The 16,908-nt window shown below is 33.3% G+C and overlaps 1 protein-coding gene across 1 annotated transcript in view; it reads left to right on the top strand.

Annotated features, from left to right (window-relative positions):
• Positions 1 to 4,874: 4,874 nt before the first annotated feature.
• Positions 4,875 to 16,908, top strand: part of LOC108903612 (frizzled-2) — a 246,182-nt gene continuing 234,148 nt past the window's right edge. Inside the window, exon 1 of the mRNA XM_018705844.2 lies at positions 4,875 to 6,160. Coding sequence (XP_018561360.1) covers positions 5,008 to 6,160 — 1,153 coding nt within the window. The 5' untranslated portion in view covers positions 4,875 to 5,007. The remainder of the gene's footprint in view (positions 6,161 to 16,908) is intronic.

Raw genomic sequence — 16,908 nt, 5'->3', positions numbered from 1 at the left:
CTGTATATACCCTAAACAGAACAACTTAACAATAAATTTTTGCAGGTATAACTTCTTGATATTTCTTTATTATTGCAACAGTTGAATAATATAGGGCAAGCCAAAACTCGAGCACATAATTTTTTTGAAACTTTATTTTTGTTGTTAAATGCAGTGGCGTAGCGTGCCTTGGAGGGGCCCTGTATCAAAATTAGTTGGGGGGCCCAAATGAAGGGTAAAGATTTCTCACAAAAGAAAGAAAAATGCTTGCATTAAATTAAAATAAATATTTATTGATTATAAGTTATCGCTTCCTCGTAGAAATTGAGCTAGCCAAACAATTCAAATTAAATATACACTTTTCTTGCCTTTTTTTCGGCAAATTGATTTATTAAATCATCTATAGCTGAAGACGATTTCAGTTTTTCTAAAATTTCTGCCTCTATAGACAATAGTGACAAGTCTGATAGCCGTTCCTGCCCCATCGAAGTCCTTAGGTAATTTTTTATCAGTTTTAATTTTGAAAAACTTCTTTCAGCTGTTGCGGTTGTAACTGGAAGGGTCAAGAATAGAAAGCATGCTGTTATTACCTCCGGAAAACTGGATGCAAGGCTATTGAATTTTATCAGCAATAATTCCATGAGTTCCTTGATGGAATGAATTTTTTGAATTTCAGATTTTAAGCATGTTTTCAGAGCAATTAATTGTTCATAAAGATTAACTGAGATGTCTTTACTGTATTTAGCCGACAATTTTCCGGAAGCGTTTTTTATAACTTCGTTTGAAGAAGATAGGAGTTTCTCCGGTTGTAATACTTCGAACGTATTACTTAGGTCACAAAGGCTCTGAAATCTTTGTTTAGTTTGGGAAATTAATATATCTAAACAGCAATAGTATACATTGACTTTGAAATATGATTCCGGGTCTGAAATTCTCTCATCTTGTGATAACTCATCAAAAAAACGCTTCGTTATCTTTCGCCTTTTATTTTTAAAAACAGTTGTTACCCCCCACTCTTTTGCTAAATCTTTGGACTCATTTAGCAAACCATTGAATGAATTCTGATTTCTTATTTCGCTCAGTCTATTCAAAAGATTACTTAATAAAATACTAGCTTTCTGTAAGTCATTATTTTCATGCTGTAGAGCTTTAGAAACTGGATTAATGATTTCAAATAGTGAAGAAAAAAATGTGACAAGCACTAAGAAATCATAACTCTCTAAAATGTTAATTATATTTTTACATTCTTCACGTTCATCTTTTTTAGTGGAAATTAAATTTAGTTGGTACAAAGTTTTCATGATTAATAAATAATTTTTCTTTATCGCTAATAAAGCGTCGTTCTTTGAAGACCATCTAGTAGGACATACCTTTTTAAGGGTAATTTTATATTTTTCAGATGAATCGTTACTCAACATTGCCCAGCGTTTTATACTATTGCTAAAAAAAGTATATATTTTTTCTAAATTATCGAAAAAATTCGACACTTCAATAACATGTTTCGCAGCATCGTTTAAAATTAAATTTAATGCGTGTGCAGAACAATGAACATAATCGGCATTCGGGGCATGCTCTTTTATAAGGGCTTGTAATCCTCCATATACACCCGACATAACATTTGCTCCATCGTAACCCTGTCCTCTACATTTAGACAAATCAATTCTATATTCTTTAATCGTATTTAAAATTTCAGTTTTAAGGCCATCTGCACTGCAATCGGATACTGCTATAAACCCCAAAAAGGACTCACAGATTTTTAATTCTTTAGGTACATTATCATCATTTTCTGTTATCCAGATGTACCGAAAAACTACAGAAAGTTGGTCAATTTTTGACAAGTCTTGTGTTGTATCCAAAATAATTGCCAGAAATGGAGCTTTTTTAATTTCTAAAATAATATTATTCCTAACTGCGGTACCAAGCAAATTTATAATTTCATTTTGAATCGTAGGGCTTAAATAATTTATTTCGCCTTTCGGTTTTAAAAGAAGTTCTTTTAAAATAGGATCATAATTAGATAGTAAACGTAAAATTGACATAAAATTTCCAGAATCAGAATCATGGCCTCTTAAAGATAGATTACATGATGCTAAAGTAATTATAACATTAATTATACGATGCAATACATCTCTCCAGAATGTAATTTTACTATTGATTTCACTTTGCAATAAAGTATCGATGGTATTTCCTTGTAACCAATCATTATAAGATAGGGATGCATTAATATGCTGCTGTGAGTTTTCATGGTCAAATATACATTGCGAAAAATTGCTTCTAACGGAAACACCGTTAACCCATGCAGAGGAGTAGGATTTGCTTTGACGATTTGCTAATAACCAACAGAAGTGGCAATACGGCTTGTTTAAAACATTAGAATAACATAGCCACGGTCTTGGAATTTTTATGCCAGCCTTATTTAAATATGAATAATGATAGGCCGAAAAACATCGCTTTGTTTCTGAATCTTTTGGAAACGGTCCTTGTGGTTTAAATGGACCCAATTTAAAAATTATTTTTCGTTCGCATTCAGTTGGACTGTCACCAAAATTTCCTCTATCTGACGAAATTATATTATGAAATTCTTCAGACTCCTTAGAATCATCGATTTGGGTTTCTTCTATTTCCGGATGGACATCTAATGGAGAATGTGCTTCAGAAGAATCTAAAAATATAATTGAATAAAATTAATACAGTAAAGATTTTTTTTAATTATTCGAAACTAAAGGACTAAAACTAATGTTTAGATCAATTAAAAATATATATGTTAAATAACCTACGATACGTAAGGTTACGAGTATTTGGTCAAAAATTCGGAATTTATATTTTTTTGTGGGCGACAGAACCTAAAAATCTTAAAGTGCTAAATTATCTATTCTCCCAGCATTATGAGAAAAATGGCTTTGAGAGTAATAATCAACTACTAATGGAGAATATCAAAACATAATTCTTATTATTGCTCGTTACAATACGTGATCAGGTATTTTCATGTATTAAAGGTTGCCATTGTTCTTTTAAAAAACAAAACCCTTCGCTACTGGTAGATAAATAGGTAGTATATTACTTACCATTGCAATCTAAATCACTCACAGAAGCTGATTGCTGAAAAAATGAAGAAATTTTGGGAATTTTTTTTATAACCTCCTCCCTTTTCTGTTTACTTTTTCTTTTCATAGCTCCACTGGGATAATCTCTTTTCCTTTCACTCATTCTTTTCACAAATCAAACTAATTAACCAATAAATAATCAGAAGAACAAGATTGTATTGTATTACAATGTAATAACGTTTGAACCGGAATGAAATAAAACGCGTAAATATTGCTCTCCGTGGTTTCTCATTATACATCGGTTATTGCGGGATTCCCCCGTGATGTAGGATGTTGCCAACTTTTGGCACACGCTTAACCCGGGAAAAAAAGAGATTGCTTTTTTTGACTTTTGTCATTTCTGAAGTGAAAACTCTATAGGCACGTATGACAGATTTTTATATGTTTTTTCCCGGGAAGCACGAGATTAAGTGACATTGTGGATAACATTTTACTAATTTTTGCTTACACACGTTAGGGGCCCCTGTAGCCCGGGGACCCCGTATCATTGATACGGCTGATACGGCGGTAGCTACGCCCCTGGTTAAATGGTAAATATCTCAGAAATTAATGATATATGGGAATGCATTATAAAAATGAAAGAACATAAAGTGTATTTTCAGTTTTTAAAATAAAATAAAATTGAGAAAATTATGTGCTCGAGTTTTGGCTCGGCCTATATTCAACTGTTGCAATAATAAAGAAATAGTACTTTCTCGTAAAACTATACCAATATCAAAAAGTTATGCCTGCAAACAATTATTGTTAAGTTGTTACAATTGACCATAACTTTTGAAATACCCTGTATAACATAATTAAACTCTATATTGGAAGCATGGGAGAGATGAGCTTAATCTAAATTTGAAATAATATATAGGGTGTCACATTTAGAAAATAGTATGTTCAGTTCACCCTGATAATACGTAACACTCTGTATATACGAAAATGCGCAGTTTTAAGTTGGCTACAAATTTTGTATATAACTTTTTTTAATATGTTCTATAATAACAGAGATATCGTACTTCGACGCACAAATGCCGCACCCTGTATATATGTAATTATGTTAACCAATGGTGGAAATATTGCAAGATAACATCACTAACAACCTCACAATATCAATATCTTTGAATACTTTGGAAACTCAATAGGTTCATTTGGTTCGCAATGAATAGAGGTAAGTAAAGTACATTGTAAAGAAAAGAGATCTTTTCATTTTATTCAAAAAACGTTTTATTTCTGATTATAGTTTTAATTTGTCTAAAAACAAGCTAATAAAATATAACTTTTTGTTATAAATGCAAATTCAATTACAATTCAATAATTAATAACTTTGCTGTCACTAACACTAATGATTTTTTTCTTATTTTTTTATGGTTACATTATATTTTTTAAATTGTATTTACTACAAAAAAATTCTGTACAAGTTTTTAAATACCTATGCTTATTTGCGGAATTCTATATATTGTAAACAGTGAAAATTCGAGTGTTGTGTCAGCTTCAGATTCATATTCAAAACACTCGAAAACAGGGAGTAGGCAAAATTTTATGCAAATTTGAGTTTCGCATTATAGAAATAATTATTTCTTTTTTTAACCTCCCCCTTTATTATAAAATTCATAATTAAACCTTTAATTTATATTTTAGTATTTGGTATATTTATTTATTTTCTTCCGATACCCTTGTGATACATCACTGCATTCGAACTCAAACACAGTGCCTCGTCTTCGTGCCTTTCCGCACTCAATCGCGGCACTGACCAGCACGAACGGCGGCTTTTTCGTTTTTCCTTCAGTTCTGTCCCGACCGTGAGAGGAGTATCGTTGCGCGTCGCCTCAACCATTTGTTTATGTTCTCCGCGTGCTTTTCTCTCAGCATCTCCTAGACCGTCTCGGTGATGAATGAATCTTGGATGCTCTAACCCCGAGGAATAAAGTGCAGTGACAAAATGTTGTGTATTCTCGTTCCCCTGCTGTTTCTGTGCGATCTTTCGGCGGCCATGCAACACGGCACCCGGGTGACGGAGTCGGAGGACGCCATACCGCCTCACGGGAAGTGTCAGCACATCACCGTCCCCGTCTGCAACGGCATCGCCTACAACAAGACTATAATGCCCAATCTTTTGGGGCACCAGACCCAGGAGGAGGCCGGGTTGGAGGTCCACCAGTACTTCCCCCTCGTGAAGATTAATTGCAGCGCCCAGCTTCAGTTTTTCTTGTGTTCGGTGTTCGTGCCAGTTTGTACTATCCTAGACCACCCTCTGCCTCCGTGCAGGTCTCTGTGTTTGTCCGCTAAGAACGGGTGTGAAGGCATAATGCAAAACTTCGGTTTCCAGTGGCCGGAGTCGTTGAATTGTGATGCTTACCCGGATAATTCTATGTCTGAGGAATTGTGTGTGGGTGTTAGTAAGCTCAACGTGCCTTCAAGCACCCCTAGTACGGATGTGGTGTCCAACAGCCACCCCATTACCAGATACAAGACCCCTTACCACGGCAGAGACTTCGGATTCGTTTGTCCAGAACAATTCAAGGTGCCTGAAATCTTGGAGTATTCTTTCAAAGTGGGTAACAAGGTGGAGAAGAACTGTGGAGCGCCGTGCCATAAGATGTTCTTCAGCGAGAACAAGCGTCAGTTCTCCAGAGTGTGGATAGGCACCTGGGCTATTCTCTGCACGGCGAGCTGTCTCTTCACCGTCTGCACCTTTCTCATAGACACAGACAGATTCCGATACCCAGAACGTCCCATCATTTTCCTCTCGGTTTGCTACATGATGGTGGCCATCGCGTACGTGATAGGGTTCTTAGCGGGCGACTCTATCTCCTGCAGGGAGCCCTATCCTTCTAAGCACGGCATCATGACGGTGAGCACCATTACCCAGGGCACCAAGTACGAGTTGTGTACCATCCTCTTCATGGTGCTGTACTTCTTCAGCATGGCTTCCAGTATTTGGTGGGTAGTGTTGACTTTGACGTGGTTTCTGGCGGCTGGATTGAAGTGGGGCCATGAAGCCATCGAGGCGAATTCGCAGTATTTTCATCTCGCTGCCTGGGCCATCCCGGCGGTGAAGACTATCAGCATCTTGGCGATGGGAAAAGTTGACGGTGAGTTGACATTAGAATAACAAATTAGTAGAAAGGTGTACCAAGGATGCCTACGCTTACAAAAACTTCAAATGTGTACAGTGAGTTACTAAAATGTTTGGCCAATTTTTAATGGCGGATTCTTTGTTATCAAAAAAAGTTCCAAAAAATTCGTTTTTAAACTGTAAGAGAACGGCTGAAGCGATTTCGAATAAATACTAAAATTCGCTACCAATCACCAAAATTGGTCGAATTTATTGGTGCTAATTTGTTTTGCAAATTATAATAATATAATTCAACCAATTCATTGATCGATTCATTGGATCAAAAATTGGTAAACGCAAAACAAAATATTCAACTGTCATAAATTGAAATCACGATATGTCTGATGATGGGAGCTGACGTGCTAATTTCCGCAACAATTGCTGCAACGCAATGAGGAAACTAAACCGAGAATAAAACGTTAATTAATACCTACCACTAATTACCAAGCGTTCTTATTCTGTTTGTTTCTTTTTAGGAACGCAATAAACTTGATTAATAACATCGTAACACCGAACTCGTTTTGTAATCGACGAGCAACATAAATCTAAATACTGCTAATAAGTTTTAAGCTGACTAATCGGTATTAGGGTCGCTGACGATTCTCTATAAACATAACCAAATATTTTGAAAATGCGGTTTCTCTGTGAAATGTGAAACTGTACACTGTGCAGATGTTATACCTACGTGTGTGGAACATAATTTACTATTTTCGAAACCTTCCATAGATTTTGTTTCAACTGTTTGAATTATCCAAAATAAAAACAAAAAATTATATTTCTAACTAAATATTACCAATTAAAACATTGATATATTGAAAATTACCAAATAATGTAATCATCAAGTAAATACCTTGCATTCTTGATGTTCTATTGACCGAGCTTTTGACTAATCGCCTAAGAAACATCCATTATGAACAGATATACATTTTTGTTTCCAAAATACAAATACAAAGAAGTTTAAGTGTGAACTGTGAAGTAATATTTTCAAAAATATCTCGCAAAACAAGTATTGTTTAAGTTTTGAATTGCTACCATAAAAATTCCGAGCAAAAAAGGTGTCAGTAAATTAACAAATTAGCACATAATATAAACTAGAATTAATTGCATTTTACGATATATTTAAGTAGTAGGTATTATTTAGAAATAATAAAAAGGCATAGACTAGCCTACTAGAATAAAAATTCGTTGCCTTACAAGCACGCCAACCAGTGGCAGAGATACAAAACAAAAAAAAATTGTTTTTTTTAAGGGAATGTGGCTCCTTAACAGAATAAAAATTTCTATGGCAATGATGTTTGAATTTCTCATTTTTGCTATATTTCATAGCAAATACTATGATTTTTTTGTAACACAACAGAAATTTTAGAATTATTTTCATTTATTTAATAAAAAAATAACTCATTTTTCGAATAAGATGAAAGAAATCTTCTTTCTTAAAAATAGCATCGTCAAAATTTAAATTCAGTTATTTGTTTTTCAAAATACTCAGTAGCGTCGAAATTCTGAAACCTTTAGCGACAATATATCCTACTATTTCCGACCTATTTCACGTATATTTACATTACACTGAAGTCTGATTAGATAAATCATTGGCCATTGGCCTAGGTTTCGTCAGTTTATGTCGAACATCATCAGATATTTAAAAAAATGTCATTTGCAAGGGTGTAAAGCGTCTTCCGTTTTTATTTGAAAAACATAATTTTTTGAATAATAATTATTTTTTATTTAAATTAAGCCTTTGACAGTTGAATAAATAGAGAATAACACCAAAATTATACATTTTACAAAAAAAAAAAATGTGGAATAATTTTAAAATTAGAAATACAGGAAGAAATATGTAAATGGCAGTGGAGAGTGGGTTATAAACTTTTAGTTTTACAAATGGTTAGTTGCGACCGCTGGGCGCGGGCATGGTCCGATCGTCCCGTAGGTTGGACCTTTCTGCGTCGGAGACAAGTGGTTCGAGTATTCCACGATTCCGAGGGTGGGAGTGGGGAGGAAAGTGGTGAACTTCTACATTTTTATAAGGCTGATATGACACAAAAACGGATTTCCAAAATTTCGTTTTTTTTCAAATATTTCGAAAAGTAATCATGTCAGCCATGATTTTTTAGAGGCATAATATTAGTCCCCTGATTATGCAACTTTGCCCCCATTTAAGCTACTTCGTATCTCTTACCGTTTCCGAGATCCCTGTAGTGAAAAGCGAATTTGTAACAGCCTGTATGGTTTTCAATGGAAAGAAAAATTGTAATAATAACTTGGTAGTGTTAGTTCATACGGGTGTGAAGTTGGGGTTACTGTAGCGTTTTTGACGGCCTTCAGCGTTGTTTTCTGATTCTGAGGGAAGTGTTGAAAAAATATACACGGTGATATCTTTTATCGTTTTATCATTTTAAGCTAAATTTCGGTAAAATTGACATAATCTATAAATAAGATTTATTTATTTTTTTATTTATTTATCCAGGGTGTTCTGAAAGTCCGTCAGGAAACTCCGGAAGGTAATTCTACGGATTAAAATAATAACAGCATGTAATGAAAATTCTTTTCGAATTGTCAATTGTTTGCGAGTTATAGCTTGTTCAACTTGTTTTATTTTTCTATCTCTTTTTATACACTAGACATCAAAAAATGGTTTAAATATTGTACAGGTACTTTTTTGAAATAATCATTAGCGTCCGGATTTTTAATTTTCTGCAAAAATTCTCTGAAAAAAAATTGATATGCCAATGATTGTGTAACTTCTGATGGGGTATTGTATTTGAAGTGATTTTTTTTTAACAAAAAGATAAGTACTTCTTTTTTGTGAAACTAATGAATAATTTGGGAGGAGTTAGATTTATTCAACTATATTCTCGAATATATTAGAAAACTTATTTTAAATTTAAAAAAATCTATTAAAAAATTACTCATTACCTATTCGAATAAAATTGAAGACATTTTATTTCTTAGAAAGAACACCCGGAATTAAAGACACTTATCCAATCTCTAAATTATTCAGTGGCGTTGAAATTTTGGGGTTTTTAGTAACAGTATCTTCCAGCCTTTCCGCCACTGATATATTTAAGGAAATGTACTTAATGTATTTTTTTTATTTCGACACTATCAAAACAAAACGTTCTACTATGCCCATATAAAACTGTTTGCTTGAAATCATTTGTCCTCTCGTCTAGTATAGGGATTGAAGTGTATATCGCACGTAGGTAACGGAGATAAATTATAAGTGATTCTTCATTTTAAGCGGAAAAAAGCCTGCATAAATCTTTTTTCAGGGTAATCCCCTGAAACCTTTCGCGCGACCATAAACTGTTCAATAGTACCAAGTATAAATTATCGCCCGAGATACGACACACACTGTAAAGGTATGTGCGGAGGGACGTACCTACCATTAATAATAAACACCGTGTGACAAATTTTAACGGCCTCTAAATATTCCATGATGGCATTCGACGTGTCCGTCGGTGTGGTCATGAACCTCTCGCGTTGGCGGCTTTCTGCTTGATTGTATTCAATCGTATTTTTTTTTTTCGTGCCGATCTGTTATTGCCGAGCGAAGGATTCATTTGCCGTCAGTGGTTCCTTTGTTTATGTTTGTTTGTAAATATTTTGTTAAATATCATTCATTTTGCGCAATGTTGAATATTGGTCAGCCCTAGCACTCATGTTACAAAACTCAAATTATTTTCTTTCTTTCTAGTGGAAATTTTAGAATGGAGCAAAATATAGATACACGCAGTTACGTAAAACTGCAGAAACTGACATAGAAAGAAATCGAAAAAACAACAATTTTATAAAAATCACCTAATATTTTGTTGTAACGGGTGATAAAGAAACACATTAGAAAGTTATTCATTCATTAAACCGGAAATTAATTTCATGTGTACTTATTTTTTATACCTATATTTTTTAATTATGAATCTAACGAAATACCGGATGTTTAAAAATGTATAAAATGTATGTATAGAAAACGCCGCTGTAAAAAGCTATAACTCCGACATCTTGGTTTTATTTTGAAAAACAAAAGATGTCTCCAAGCACATTATAAAACTTCACTCATACATACACTAGTCACAAAAATTAAGGGATATTAAAGATATCCTAAATTTTTGGGTGATTTTCAAAGAGCTGTAACTTGGAGGGAAATTGTAGTAGAAAGGATAAAAAAAAAGGAAATTGAAGCTTTGATTTTCTAGTCTAATATCGAAAAAAATTCGAATTTTCACAAAGGACTTTTTGGGTGTTTTAAAAAAATTTTTTTTTTTTTAAATCATAGCACTTTAAAACTATTAGAGTTTCTTTAGGACACTTTGAGGTTGAGAAGTTATAATCAATATCCTTAGTTTATCTATTATTTGCAAAGTTATGCCTGAGGTTACGCCAAGTCATTCAAATATCTCCAATTATACAATTTGTTACCTTTTTCCAACCAATATATTCACTTCGAAATTTTTTTTACCAATAACTACGACTTGTAGAGAATTCATTGCGGTTTTCAAAACCCTATTTGAATTTTCTGTACAACCATTATTTCGCTAGTAATTGATTAATAACTTTTTTGCTTTGATCAACGATAACTCTGCGACAAATCTTCGTTCAGGGCTCCGGAACCGCTGAAATTGAAATGAATTAAATTATCTAAAAGAGCTTTACAGTGCAATTACCAAAAACAATTATTGAAGTACATAGACCTTTTTAAATACAATCCAAAATTTGGAAAATTTTATTTTCGTTAGATTTCTTATGATTATTCGAAAACCGCTGACGCTAAAAATTTTAAACTGTAAACCCGAAAATCTTGAATCTAGAATCTTGCCTTCAATTTCTTCCAAGGTTGACATGATATATATCAATGATATATATGTATATCCGATATATATCATTGATATCTATCACGATATTTATTCCTTGATATATATCATGATATTTATAAAAATTTAAATGATTCCTACTGGTTTAAAGTTGCTAAAACTGTTAACAGATGGCAGCAAAACCGTATGCTAATCGTTGATGAACGTGTTTATTTATATGATTCCCGGAATTTTTCAACAAAGTAAAATTGAATGAATATTTTTATTTCATTATTTCTCCAGGTCTTAGTCAATTCGAATTCGAGCAGGCGCCGTGTGTTTGTATTTGTTTTAATATTTATGAAATTTATGTTGACTTGGTGTAAATTGGTTAGTTTTCGTAGTACTTAATATTCACGCAAATATTTTTTATTAGCTTCAGAATTTATATTTATTTTTTCGTTCTTGTTTTTGATATTTGGAATAAAAATATTTACCTAAATAGTTTCTTAATTTTATTTCGCTACTATAATATTATACATAAACTAGTTACTTAAAAAAAAATAAATATCTTGATATATATCGGATATATATCAAGATATATATCCGATATTTGATATTTTATATAAATATCATGATATTTGCCAACCTTGATTTCTTCAAATCTGCCAAAAAGTTGCGTTTTTTAAGTAAATATCTCTTAATTTTTGTGACTAGTTTATTTTTTCTAGGACTACTTTGATCGTAGTCGATTGTCAGTTGTTTTTTTTTTCAATATAGACTTTCCCCGAATCCAACTGATAATGGTAACTTGATTTTTCGATGCAGTATCCGGCACTACGTGATATTTTTGTTAATTTCGTAAAATTTAATGCTGAAGATTAAAATGGACACGTATACGTGCTGTCACGTACGTGATGATAGTAATGTTCATTCATTAAATGACATTTATTAGTAACATTTAGTTCTATTGTTTTCTTGGCACATTTGACAATTTTGTTGGAACGCTCAAATTAGTAACTTAAACAAATTTTATATGCATTTACAAATTTAAATGTCTTTCTGTTGAAAACGGTTCGCTTTAGAGATATTAGCAGGGTATACCTTTTTTAAGCAGAAAAGTTGGCTGAAAATATTTTTCCATTCCAAAGTGAAATACTCCCTGGCACAAAAAAGTTTTGGCGGATTAAATGGTCGCTTGTGGCGCCCCCTAGAAGATATAACGAAATTGTCGATAAATTCGAATTTCTCATCCAAAAAATAACCAGACTACTAAATTTCAAGAAATTAGCTCAAAGTAATCGAAAGTTACAGAAAATTATTGGACTAAGGCAAGTTTAGTTGAATCGACTTATTTTGAGCCGTACTATACAGACCACTTGAGATACCCTGTATGTAGATATTTATTATAGAATTTATAGCGTAAATATTGAGATAATCCCAAACCAAATCCATCACATTTGGTTCACACTGCAACTATTTGTAATGTTTTTGTTTTCATAGAACCTACTCGTTTCATGTTAAACGCGATATATTTATTATTCTTTTGAAAATATTTACGAATGCAGTTCTGAATCTTGTTCTAATTTTAATTTAAAAGACCACGCAATAAGCAAATTTAATTTCCTCAACATCTATGAATTTAAAGCGATTCTTGTGTAGAATTAATTCGTCGACAATGGTTGTTACACTCCGGGTTTGGTATCTTTTACAATTTTACACGAAAAGGGTATGAATTCATTTACATATACAAGCGAAACGAGCGACGACCTTCCATGCTTTGTGATAGGCGTGTTTATGTCGGAAGCAAAATTGATAGCATTGTTACACTTTTTGATATTACAAGGTATGAGTTCCGTTAGACACGCCACTATTTTTTTTTTAAGTATTTGTATAGGGCTCAGTTATGTTTTCGATATTTAGTATAAAATGGGAGGGTCATTAATCATTTTGGTATTACCAGGAATATGCTTATTGGTTTATGATTACTTTTTACCGAGCTTTGTACGTTAGGGCAGGGGTTATTCAGTGTCGTACACCCCACGCTTCAAAGTAATGCTAAAGATCGTAAATGTTGAAAAGTAGTACAAAAGGAATAAATTATTATGAAAATGCGAAAAAAAAATATTTTTTATTAATTTTCGCGCGTTTGGGGTTTTACAGCAGACGAAAAACTTAGTTTTCAGCGTGTAAATTTGATTTCCTGTTAATTCTGTGGACGGATTTTGTAAGAGCGTTAAATAAAAGAATTTAAAAAAATTATCCAGCCCTTACAGATGGGAACAAGCTCAAAGTGTGAAAATTTTAGAACCATAAACTTTAAACGCCGCAGAATCATGGTACCAGTACTCGAAGATTAGCCAAGAGATTTCAAGTGTATCATATGCTGTAAAAATCAGGGGCGTAAACAGATTATTTTTTGTATATTTCCTTATTATTTATTTATTACTATTTCAGTTTTCAGTTGGATTACTTGTTAGGTACTGTTTCATACTTTATTTGACTTATTAAAATTAAATTTTCGTTTACTTTAGAACACCTAGGTCAAAGGTCAAAGGTAATATCCGTTATAGTATTGATAATTTTAAAAATATTTTTGTTTCATTCTCTTATGTCATAAAACTCTGCCTTTTCATTAATGAATGTGTTCTTTAGAATTGAATACATACAGCGTGAACATTTAGAATGGAAACCGTAAATAAAATACACCCTGTATAATTTACGTTTTTGCTCGGATACGTCAGTTTTTTTAATTCATTTGTGCTGCTTTTGACACCATTTGAATCCACATGTTTTCACAAGACAATTGGCATCTAATCATGCTGTTAGTCAAAGTTCTACAGTAAAATATACAGGATGTCCCACCACGAACTTCATCGATGGATATCTGGGAAACCGCTAGAAGAATTTTTTTGAATGGGCTCCTTCATAATCCTCACTGGTGATAGAAGCACATACCCAGTTCCCTCAGAGAGTAAATGTATGGGCAGCAATTGTAGGAAACAATATTATTGGTCCTATTTTCATTGATGGAAATCTAACAGGTGAGAAATATTTGCAAATGTTACAACAACAAATAATTCCGGATTTGGCAGCACTATTCCCAGATGATAATGCTCCGAACATTCCCAATGAGCTTCTGTGGTATCAACAAGACGGGGCAGCTCCACATGATTCCGCAAATGTTCGTAACTACTTAAACGAAACATTTCCTAATTAGGCTATTGAATATATCCAAACAAACAGGGTTAACATTTTTATAAAATAAATCTGTTTATAACCTCAAATGTTGTCCTAATACAAATTTTAAAATCAGAATTTCAATTCTGACTTTTACTCTATATGTATCGTTACTTCCCATCTCAAAAATTGAAATTTTGATTTTAAAATTTGTATTAGGACATTATTTGAGGTTATAAACAGATCTATTATATAAAAATGTTGTGTAAAATAATAAATAATGGTACTTCTCTGGTATATTTTCGTGTTTTTTTAATTTATGAGCACCCTGTATATCTAATCTAAGATGTTTGTATGACAGTCTCATTTTTCCGTAAAGTCTAAAACAAGAGAGTTTCTCTTCTTGTCAACTCCATCCGTGGACACACTGTATATACCTCGGTATATACATTATTAATTAACTTGTACTTAAATTCTCAAGTTTATACTAAATTATTTTATTAAAAAAGTAAAAAAAATCTTATTTTTTGCTTTCTATAAAATTGATTATTAACGATTTTTTGCTTAAAATTTTCCTTTTACATTTTTTAAGGAAGCCATTTCGATGAGAAATTCAATTCTCTACAAAATTTTTCCTATGAACTATAACAAAATTTTGCTTCGTTTTCGTACTATATTTAAAAAACTGCAAAAGTGCATTTTCACCCCTATCTTCAATTTCAACCCTCTAATTTAATAGCATCCCGCGGTTTTTTAATTTTTAATGACCGTTCGTACAAGTCATGAGATGAAAATCCTTGAACGTCTTATTTCCTTCCTTTTTTGCAAAAAATGAGAAATTTTAACGTGTAATGGTAAACGCGACGAAAATCGAAAAATTGGCTAAGTTTGAGGGGCCATATATCAGTCAATTTTCATCCAAAAAATACTTTACAACCTCTTGTTTTGAAGGAAATTTTATCTACTTTTTTTATGAAATAATGCCTCTACCTATCTTTACTCAAAAAAAAAAAAACTAGAAGCTAAAAAGTAAAAAAATCAGAAAATCGAATTATTTGCTTTTTTCAAATTGTTTATTAACGATTTTTTTGCATAAAATTGTTCTTTTATTTTTTTTAAATAAGCTATTTCGATGGGAAATTCACTATATAATTTTTCCTATGAACTATAGCGAAATTTTGCTTCGTTTTCGAGCTACAATTAAAAAACTGTCATAGTTTCCTCTATTCAATAGCCCGTTGGATAGACCGAAGGGGTTTTATTGAATGGCCAGCTCGGTCCCCTTACATTATACCCTTTGATTTGTTTTTGTGGGGTTATCTTAAGTCAAAAGTGCACAATAATAAACCACAGTATATTGACGAGTTAAAACACGATTTTAGATGAAATTAAAGCTATACAGCTAGATTCCATCGGAAAAATATTGCAAGAATTCCAACTGAGGCTGGCCTATTGTCAAGAAACATTTTGTCGTTACAAAAAAAATTATTGAAACTGATATCCCATTTAAAAAATGTCATGATGACGTCACAGTGATTACCTAGTGACGTCATAATCGAGAAATGGTGCCAGAAGAAGTACACATGAATTTATTAAAGATTGTGTCCGAGCGTTTTTGCGTAATTTATACAGGTCGTATTTTATTTACGTTTCCATTCTAAACGTTCACAGTGTATAATAAAACATACGCGTTGTTAAATTTGTTTTATCCCTGTTTATAGTTTCTGACGTCAAATATGAATTATGTGTATCACTCTTCGTGCTCTAGTAATCAACACAAGAGACTGTATTTCAAATGCAGTCTTTTTTTTTTCTCGAATGTCAACCGTAAACACTACGCGCCCGACACGGCAGCCCTCGATAATTAAAACAAACGACCTATTAAAATTTTTGACATCCATCTAGATCTCGGCGGCCGTTCTGCATCCAACTCTCGCTAATGGAATCCCGTCCCAAGGAGGCATCCGGCCCGGCCAGACAGCCAACCAACGGCAGATAAATATTGAGGCACTTCTGTCGCGTTGGGCCTGAAAATACGGACGAACGCCTGGCTCTCCGTCTCTCTCGATATGATTCCGGTGATCGGTAGCCGCGTATAAATTTCAAACTGGTTTATTAACATTCCTACCCCGATCACGGCTTATGTCATTGCCGAGCGCGCTCTACGAAACGGCTCTTCTTACCGCAAAATCGTTTGTTAACTTCTCTGATGGCCGAAAGAAGTTTTCTTGGCGTATTTTTGGCAAAATGGTGGTTATCAAATTATAGTAAATACATTAGTAACTTGCAATCTGTGGTACGTTATTTAATCACGAAAATACAGGTCTTCGATTATGTGTGCGGACTAATCAATGTACGTCGAAAGTCTCCAAAAACGTCTACGAAAACTTTATTAGTAGTCCAGGCAAGTTAGACCAAAATCACCCAGAATACGGAAATTTTTTTCTGATGAACCGACCGAGTTGCGGTTTTCGGCATTGTCTTCGGAAAAATATCAGGAAAAAAGTCTATCTATTACACTTTGGGGCTGCATCGAAACTGCATTACGGGTGCATAAACTGCATCTTGGAGTGTATCAATTTTTCCAAATTTTTAAAAAATGGTAAAAATTGACTAAAAGTTGTAGAAATTTGTGTGCACGGGTTTTCGGGGTCGGAGATTCCGAATCTGACCCTGAAAAATATGCCCGACGGCCCTGGGGCCCCGCAAGGGGGGGCTTCTGTAAAACATCAAATAGCTGAGTAATTGCCTTCTAAAT

The sequence above is a fragment of the Anoplophora glabripennis genome, unplaced genomic scaffold (assembly GCF_000390285.2).
Source record: "Anoplophora glabripennis isolate ALB-LARVAE unplaced genomic scaffold, Agla_2.0 scaffold127, whole genome shotgun sequence".
Lineage (NCBI taxonomy): Eukaryota > Metazoa > Arthropoda > Insecta > Coleoptera > Cerambycidae > Anoplophora > Anoplophora glabripennis.
This window is presented reverse-complemented; position numbering and strand designations above follow the sequence as displayed.